Genomic DNA, 9003 nt, shown 5'->3' on the forward strand with positions numbered 1-9003 from the left:
CTTGCCAGTAGGAGCCCGTGTGGCCCTTAACCTTTCGCGCTTAGCAAATCATCGCCGGCGACACAGTCGGCGCCATTCGCGATATTTCTTTCACGCTTTAGAATAAATTACTCACTGATCTATTGCCGGCGGGCTGGCGAGATAATTACAAACTACAGGCTGCACAGGCGATTGTTTCGCAAAATCCACTCCGGCGCAGTGCATCGAGCCACAGAATCGCTTTATTTCGTATTTACAATGACGGGACGATCCGGCGGACGATCCGGAATCAGCTGAACTTCTTCAGCTTGCTGTAGCTTTGGCCGACCTTACCCTCCGATGCCGCTTCATCGCCGGCCTTCTGCTCCTCCCCGTGGCCCGGTTTACCCTTCGTGATCTTCTTTACGATCGCCTGAAATCCGTTCACGTCGTCGGCCCGGTACTCGACGATGCGCTGCGTACCGTCCGGCTCATCGAGCGTGTACGATCCTGAAGGATAATGGATGATTTACTTCACCTTCCGGTGCACGACCGACCCGACCGACGGTTTACGTTACCCTTCACGATGTCGCCGTCGCGCATCTCCCACTGGCTCTTGTGATCGCCCGTTACCGGATCCTTGACACCGTACTCGAACTGATACTTTGGGTAGGCGTAGTAATCCTGAGCCCGCTCTTCGTGATCGTAGGCCAACGCTTTGCCCGCGTCGACCGGCTCGAACTGATGCTGGCCGGCGTGGGGGTCTTCGTGTTTGACCACCGTTTCGTACGCCACCTGCTTCTCGATCCGTGCACCGCGAACACACGCCACCAGCACGGCCAACAGTAGGGAGATTTTGCACATTTCGTATCGTTGTTTGAAGAACCGAAACCACAAGCTAACTGATGATGCAAGTGCAAGCGGCAAGCAGTTTTTATAACAAAACCAACGAAGCAAAAGTTCTTGGCGTAGTTCTAGTTGGCGTGGTGCTAGAAAGCGCCGGCAAGGCACGCGATTCGGTCCACCGATCGGAATGTTGGGTGCGACCCCAATTCTTGAACTTGACCAACCAACCAACAGGCTTTCACTTGCCACTCGATGCCACCGAAGGCCCTGTTCTCGATTTCAGTCACCGGCCGCCAGATTTGAGTATGGCTACCGTGTACCGAGCAGTTGGTTGGTTTTCGGTGCGCTTATGCGCGCATTCATTTATTTGTGGGGTCCATGCAAACTTCGCTTCCACGAAATGGACATGAAAATTGTTTTGTCGACACACGACGGGCATGACACGGCGTTGCAATTTGCATTGCAATGGCACCGGTAATGCACCGAGTGTAGCATAAGTCCGGCGCAGGAAGCAGCTTCACGATTGACATTGACGGTAATCGACCTGCTCGCGAGGCTCGTTAAGCGGCCATCCTCTTTATGGTCGTCCAGCGGTCCAGGGGCAGCGGCAGCACTATGGTAATAGACCGGCAACTGTCCGGTGTCCTAGCAGACGTATGAGGTCGTCCGGATGCCCCCCACCCTCCCGCGAGAGAAGTGTTGACAGTCGTAATGGGCAAACGTTCCGAGGTCGTCTGTAATGAAGACCTCTACGATGGTGGAATTGTTTCGTTTTGAAACAATTGTCCGTTCCAAAGGGTTTGCAGGGGATTAAGCGCGCCATTCTGTATCTGATTGAGGCTGGCAGTTTAGGGTTTATTCCAAGAAGAGACTTACGTGGTCGTTTCTATACGTGGTCTGTAAAGAAAAGATTGTCAGATTGTCAGAAAAGAATTGTCACTAAGAAAGATTGTCATTGTGGTATTCATAAATATCTATCCATCAAAGTAACGTAAAGTTGTTTTTCCACAAATCCGGGCGTTCCTGACGGATTGCTTCGTAACTTACCGGTAATATTCCTTATTGACCGCTCTACCCTGCGCCAAGAACTCATGATGCACTACGATCCTGCAATCGAAGATAACTGTAATACTTGTGTCACGATACGTTTTGAACAGACCTCTTATTTCTTTACAATCAATATGTTTTGGCTCCCTTCATTGCAAAAATGGATGGAATTAAAAATAGCATTGTTTGACGCCAAATGTGAAGAGCCTTCCAAGAAAATAATAGCAAAACAGACAATCAGAGGTTATCTTTATTACAAAAACTATTCGTCTCTCTGTCAAAAACGAAACGTTAAACAAAAGGACTCTTCACGGATCGCTTTATGCGATTCGCCTTCAACTCCTTTCTCATCCGACGGCAATCAATTCCGATTTATCTCTCCTGGCTCTCGCAGTGCTCCTCGGCCGCGCCTGCAGCTGCGCCAGATCCAGAACAGTTGCTGTCCTTGCGTCGAAATGTCAGTCACGCGTGTTGCATCGTCCCATTGCATCCCAAACTGTGCGCCAAGGCCAACCGCCCATCCCACTGAGTGCCGCATTTAGCAGTGTCGCAACAAAAACACAATCCTCGAACACTGTTGGCGCGCAAAAAACAGGATGCGGTCTCTGTACCGGAGGTTGTCCAGGTTTCGTTGTTGTTTTTTTGGGACAGGTTACATCCTCGTGCTTCCCAAGGTCCTCAAGGCAGGAGGACCTCAAAATCCTTACCGTGCATTCCTTTCACCGATTTCGAAAGTCAAGAACGCTCCGCGACACAGAACGCAGAACAGGAGCAAGGCTGCCGCATCTTTACCGATCGGGACCGGGTTTCATGATCAACGAGTTTGCCATTTAGAGCGTCAGGAACTGGTTCAGCGGGATCGAAAATAGCGAACCAGTTTCCAGGTGTCGCAGAGGTGGCAAAAATGAATTGTCTGTCAACAGTGTACGGTTGTCTGGCTTTTCCCTTCCTGCTGAGTGCTGCACTTCCTCAAGAAGCGTAGCGCAGGCCCCGGGCGCGTGCTCCGGTGTCGTAAATTAATCCCCTAATCCACCCAGGCTGGCGAGGTCTGGCTGACCTTTTCCGAATGCGCTGTCCCTGAAACCGAATCGTCGCGGCGTCGCGGTGTCCCAAACTCAAGCGTCTTGCGAGCCCCCCCTGGCGTTTGGTGCATTTCTTCCCCAGCTTCTTGCTCTTCGACAGCGAACGTTGCGTGGATCGCCCCGATCGGTGTGATTTGACATAATGTATTCGGTGTCGGTGAGCGCCAAATCGCTGCCACCTGCCAGCCATATGCGAGGGGAACGAAGGAGTTGCCATATGCTGCCCATCAACCGTCGAGAACTTGGCCATTTTTCAGCCCCCCCTTAGTGGCGGCCCGTAAAAGGACGACGGGGGCCCCGTTCTAAAACGCCGTTCCCTGTGGCTGCCCCGTGGAGAACGGAGAAAGAGAGCGTCGAGCGTCGGGCTCGGATCGACTGATCGACGGATACCGTTGAGCTCATAACGGGCTACTCTAACGGGGCCCCGTTTTGTCCCTTCTGAGCCGGGTTGGCCGGTGCAGTATCGGTGACGATCAGGCGAGCGGACCAGTGTTTACACAGATGGGGTGCTACAATGTTTTACACCTTCGGGTGGCCAAAACGATGCCGGCGCGGAGGCCGATCGGTGATCGGTGATTGATAAGTGGGCACGGGTGGCACGCACGCGAGCTAGAGCAAGCCCCGCCGGGATTTGTGCCGATTGTCGCTCGATTGTAGTGATTATGGATGATTTATTGGCTGCCGGCCGCCAGTTGATCATAGGTGTCGGCCGAATGGGCTAGTGGGCGCGCTACTTCCAACAGGCCGCCGTGGCCAAGTCGTTGCTAACTCGCACTCTAACTTAACCGTGCACATACTACCTTTCTGCACTTAAACTCCTGGGGACCGCAGCTCTGTGTCACCTGTCACTCGATTCCGGCCGGGGGGATTATTTTAATTTGTATCTAAGCCCCTGAAGCACGCAAAAAATATTACAAATCAATAGGCATCAACGGAATTGTAAATCAGTCAGTTCCAAACAGTAGCAGCCACCGTTTTTTTCCTGATTTTTTCCACCGCATCGCAGTAGGCGGCATACGGAACGAAATGCCGAGGGCTCAACTCAGTAGTATTTATTTATTTATTTATTAGCAAAAACTTGACAATGGGCAATTGAGCCTAGTTGACAAAAGGAAAAAAAAATCTAGCAACCTAAACAAAGCCCTAGCTAGCCTAACTCTGCGACTGGCGAAGACGAAGACAAAAAACCGGTAACCAGACATTAAAAGGACGCGAGGTCAAGGACACTACGACACTGACGAATAGACATGTTATAATCCACAATGGACGAACAGAGATTATACGTACGACACATAGACAATACAGGATCATTGTGTCCCGCAACAGTAATTCGTGGAGCAGTTCTTATCTCCATGTCAGTTCTTCGTCTAAGGTAACGAGAAGGAGCACAGAGGTCTAGCTTGGCTAGTAGTTGTGGTGCGTCAATAGCACCGCACAACAGTTTAAAGACAAACATAGCCTGAGCTGACCGTCTCCTATGTTCAAGCGACCTAAGCCCGAGCAGCAAACAACGAGTATTGTAGTTAGGCACATTGTCGTTGTCATACCAACCCAGCCTGTGCACGGCTGCTCTTGTAAACTTACGTTGTATGGACTCAATGCGGTCGCGCCAACACTGATGATAGGGGTGCCATACAATGCAAGCGTACTCGAGAATAGGACGAACAAGAGAACAGTATAGAACTTTAAGACAGGTCACTCCACGAAACTCGGAAGACATACGTATAACGAAGCCCAAAATGCGGTTGGCGCGACATATCAAATCGGCATAGTGAGCAGACAGACTTAACCTCACATCTAACGTAACACCTAAATCACGAATCACGTCAACTCGCGGAACAACTGCTGAGTCAATGGTATAGTTAAAAAAAACTGGGACAGAACGCTTAGTAAACGAGATGACATAACACTTGCCAACATTGAGGGACATGCCGTTACAAACACACCAATATACGAGACGATCAAGCATAGCCTGCAGTACCTGACAATCAGACAGAGCACTAACGGGCAGGAACAATTTAAGATCGTCAGCATACATTAGATGACACTCTGGAGGAAGTTGAAAAGAAAGGTCATTAATAAATAATAAAAACAAGAGTGGTCCCAGATTACTACCTTGAGGAACTCCAGAGACATTGGTGAACACAGAAGACAAGGACCGTTCAACTCTAACACGAATGGCGCGATTAGATAGGTACGAATGGAACCAGCGCACAAGCAACGAGCACATCCCTAATTTGGCAAGCTTGGACGACACAATAATATGTGAGACTCTGTCAAATGCAGCCATGAAGTCAGTATAAATAGCATCCACCTGCAGACCTTTGTCAATATTAGAATAGCAACCATTCAAAAAATTGAGAAGGTTTGTCTGGACGGATCTACGCGGAACAAAGCCATGTTGCTGGTCAGAGATATACGATTTAGTGCAGGACTGCAGGTGCCTCGACACGACTATTTCGAACAGTTTGCTGCATGCACATAGAATGGATATGCCTCTATAATTTTCGACACATTCCTTTTTGCCCTTCTTGTGAATAGGGATCATCCACGATTCCTTCCACATCGATGGAAAAGTCCCAGTAGACAAAGATTGTGAAAATAAAATCAGTAGTGGGGCAGTCAGCGCCGAACCACACTCCTTGAAAATGACAGAGGGAATGTTATCCGGGCCCGGATTAAAAGAGAGTTTCAAATCGTTAATGGCATTTACAACAGCTAACTCCGAAACAGTCGGTAAAGGAACGTCAAGAGAATCAGCAGGCACAAGTGACAGAGCCTCAGACAATTGATCGTTGGAAACGATGGTACTGTCAAACTTACTCATAAACAAAGACGCAAATGCTTCACATTTGTCACTAGCTGACGTGAAATGACAAACACCAGAGTACATAGAAACAGGCAAACGGTTACACTTACGTTTAGAGTCTACGTAACGCCAGAAATATTTAGGGTTGGATGAAATAGAACTCTGAATGCGCGTTAAATACCTAGCGTACAATTTTTTGTTCAAAGCCTTAAAGCGCGTACTGTGTTTCAAAAAATTCAAACGATTAACTGATGAGCGCAGACGCCTAAAGCGTTTGTAATGCCTGGCCCTAATCTTCTTTAGATGTACTAATCGTAATGTAGACCACGGTGGGTTCTGTCGGGGGCGCATTAACGGTACGGTATCATGGAAAAAGCCATTCATTGTGTCGCAGAACAACTTTACGTTCACATTGATATCAGATGAGCACAGAAGAAGACACCAGTCCGTGGCCATGATGAGGGAATGTAGTCGAGCGAAATCGGCCCGCCGAAAATCAAAGTAAGCCTGCAACGGTTCGGCTTCGAGACTTGCAGCTTGGCGGGGTAATTCGGGTAGCACAATACAGATCTCCAGCGCTGGATGGAACCGATCCACGGGCGTGAGGGCCTCTACCGACTCGTGAACCACTATACGCTGATCGAGTTCTGAGTCAACGAACACCAGATCAAGGCAACGTCCAAGGATATTGCCAATCTTGTTCAGCTGACGAAGTCCGTGGAAGTTAACGGTATCCACGAAGACAGCAGCAGCACCAGACGCCGGTGCACTCTGCACACCCAGTTCGTCCCAGTCGATCGCAGGCTGGTTAAAATCTCCCAGTAGCAAAACGTGATCGCAAGGGTCCATGTGACGTAATGCCCCCGCGAGATCCTGTTGTAATTGCTGCAGCGTGGGAACGTCGTGGCTGAGATCGGGAGGCACATAAATGGTTCCAACATAGAGCGCGTGACGATTCATCTGCACCCGAATCCAGATCTGCTCGTAGGCACGCTCACCGGAGGAATCCACCATACGGCAATCGATGCCTCGACGAACTGCAAGCGCCACGCCGCCTCCACGTGATCGCCCAGTCAACGCGCGGGAACGGTCGCAGCGATGCACATCGAACGATTCACCGAAAGCAGCGGAAGGCACAGATGCATCCAACCACGTTTCGGTGAGTGAAATGATGTCCCAGTCGCACTCCTCGATAGATAGGTTGACGGCACTCAGCTTAGAGCGCAGGCCGCGCACATTCTGATAATAGCACCGAAGAGTGCAGACGTTGGTACGGCAAGTGCTTTCAGGCTTGCGGCGAGTGCGGCTTTCTGGTAGTGCGACTGGAAAGAGCGGTGCATGAGCTGGAGTGCGATCGGTGAGTCAATTTGTTCTGGTCATTTGTACGGAGCGATCAGATGCAACCGATGTCGGCGTAGAAAAACGGGGCGTAGATGGATCAGTGCGTGCATCCGGAGTGCTCAAGGACACAATATTGCGAGATGCATCCGGCATTGGGCGATGACTGCGACCTTCAAACTCGCGGAAGACAACACCACAAGGCCACGTCTGAGGCTGCATAGCCACATTCCGCAACGACATCGATACCCCCACTTTGAAAGAGACGAACGACAAATTCGCTCGGTCGCGGGGCGCCAGCTTGTATACCGCAACGTCGTCAGTATGCAAGGACCGTTTAGAGAGCGCTTCAATCTCCTCGGTCGAGACACTCGGATCAAGCCGGGATAGATACATCCAGAACCTTGCGGGAGCCGCAGGGACCGTTTTCACCGTGACGCTGGGCGACAACGGAGCGGCGGTGCCAATATGGCTCTTTGTGGTCTTGGTGGTGTTGGCGGTCATGGTGGTGCTGGCGGTCTTGGTGGTGGTGGTGTAGGAGGTCCGAGGCATGGAGCGAACAGGCGGTTGGCGATCGATCCGGCGGTTAGAGGTAGAAGCTGATGGTGACACCTGAGGCGCAGTTTGTGGCTGTGAGAGTGCAGACGCATACGAGAGTGAAGGCGGTGATGGGATAAGCGGCTTAATCCGCTCGATCACATCCGAGAGGATGCTTTCACGCATATCTCGAAGGAGCCGTTGGATGTCGTTTCCATTCACATTGCCCGAGCACCCAACACACAGCCATAACAGATGTTTACCGCGAAGCAGCTCTTTGGCAGCGGCCGCAGATATTCCAAGGCACTTTGCAGTGCCATGAAAGTGCTGGCCACAAAAACCACTGCAACGCACGGTGCAATTAGAAGCATCAATCGCCAAGGAGCAAGAGCGACAAACGCCGTCCATGATAATCGATATCCAGTGAAGTGTTGGTGATGCGGCACGCGACACAGTGATGGGATGAACGATAGTGTGTAGTGGTGTCGTTGACCAGCCAAACTTCCCGAATCGATGATGCGGTGAGATAGTGGTGAGCGACGACGCGTTGATAGTCAGGCACGGGTAGTAGTGCAGTGCCGAAGCGCGGATATGATGCGTAGTATTAGTGGCGGGAGCAGAGCGACGCGCAAATTGACGAAAACAAGGCAGCGATCAGCTGATGACGCCAAACAATTCACGTCGAAATGCAAAGCACAGACGCGCGCAGGACTCTTAACACGAACAGGCAGCAAGGCAGTGATACCAAGGTAACCGAAAAACACGAATCAAGCCACGGCACAGTGATAAGACACAAAAAAAACACGAGTGTAACACAGAGCGCAACAAGGAACGTCCGAACGCTACGAATGACGTTTAAAAGCTGAAGCAGGAAGTAGCAGGCCACAGTGCGAAACAGACCCGAGTGTCCTGTCCGTACGGACAAATAAAGAGTCGAAAACTGCGAGCTCCGCAGCTGGCACAAGTAAGCAAAAAGGTTTGACATTTGGCTCCGGCCGCAACCGGACCTGTCAGGCCATCTGTGCCCAAAAGTGCACCGTACGTTGGTTCGTGAAATCCAAACCCAATAAAAGAATCGTGCCTTCACGCGACACACGCCCAAGGATGCGCCCGGTGTGTTCGAACACGATAAGCCACGAGGTACGCATCACGAGCAGTGCAACGGGGCGGCGACCGCGGCCCATAAACGGCAGGCAGCGAGCCAAGCCCCACGACACGCCGCGCCGTGCTGCGATAAAGTTCATGTTCACGATGCTCTTTCTTTTGCCCCTTGCGATACTCGGGATGATAAATGGCAATCGGGATGCGTGCCCCACCCGAAGAAGTTCGCACCGGCGAGTGGCGCTCGGCGAGGGATTGTTTCGAATTTCACTCGCCGGCACAGGG

At 51.1% G+C, this 9003-nt stretch overlaps 1 protein-coding gene across 1 annotated transcript; it reads right to left on the reverse strand.

The window, feature by feature from the left end:
• Positions 1-268: 268 nt before the first annotated feature.
• Positions 269-822, reverse strand: LOC128279114 (cuticle protein 7-like). The gene is made up of 2 exons (XM_053017834.1): positions 537-822; positions 269-468 (listed from the first exon to the last, which is right to left on the reverse strand). Exons 1-2 carry the CDS (start codon positions 820-822, stop codon positions 269-271), a joined length of 486 nt encoding a protein of 161 aa, XP_052873794.1.
• Between the last annotated feature and the right edge of the window lie 8181 nt (positions 823-9003).

This window comes from Anopheles cruzii, chromosome 2, assembly GCF_943734635.1.
Source record: "Anopheles cruzii chromosome 2, idAnoCruzAS_RS32_06, whole genome shotgun sequence".
Lineage (NCBI taxonomy): Eukaryota > Metazoa > Arthropoda > Insecta > Diptera > Culicidae > Anopheles > Anopheles cruzii.

Coding starts and splice junctions, on each gene's coding strand:
- LOC128279114 (XM_053017834.1), bottom strand. CDS start 822: ATGTGCAAAATCTCCCTACTGTTGGCCGTGCTGGTGGCGTGTGTTCGC. Junction 469..536: donor CGACGGCGACATCGTGAAGG/GTAACGTAAACC, acceptor ATTATCCTTCAG/GATCGTACACGCTCGATGAG.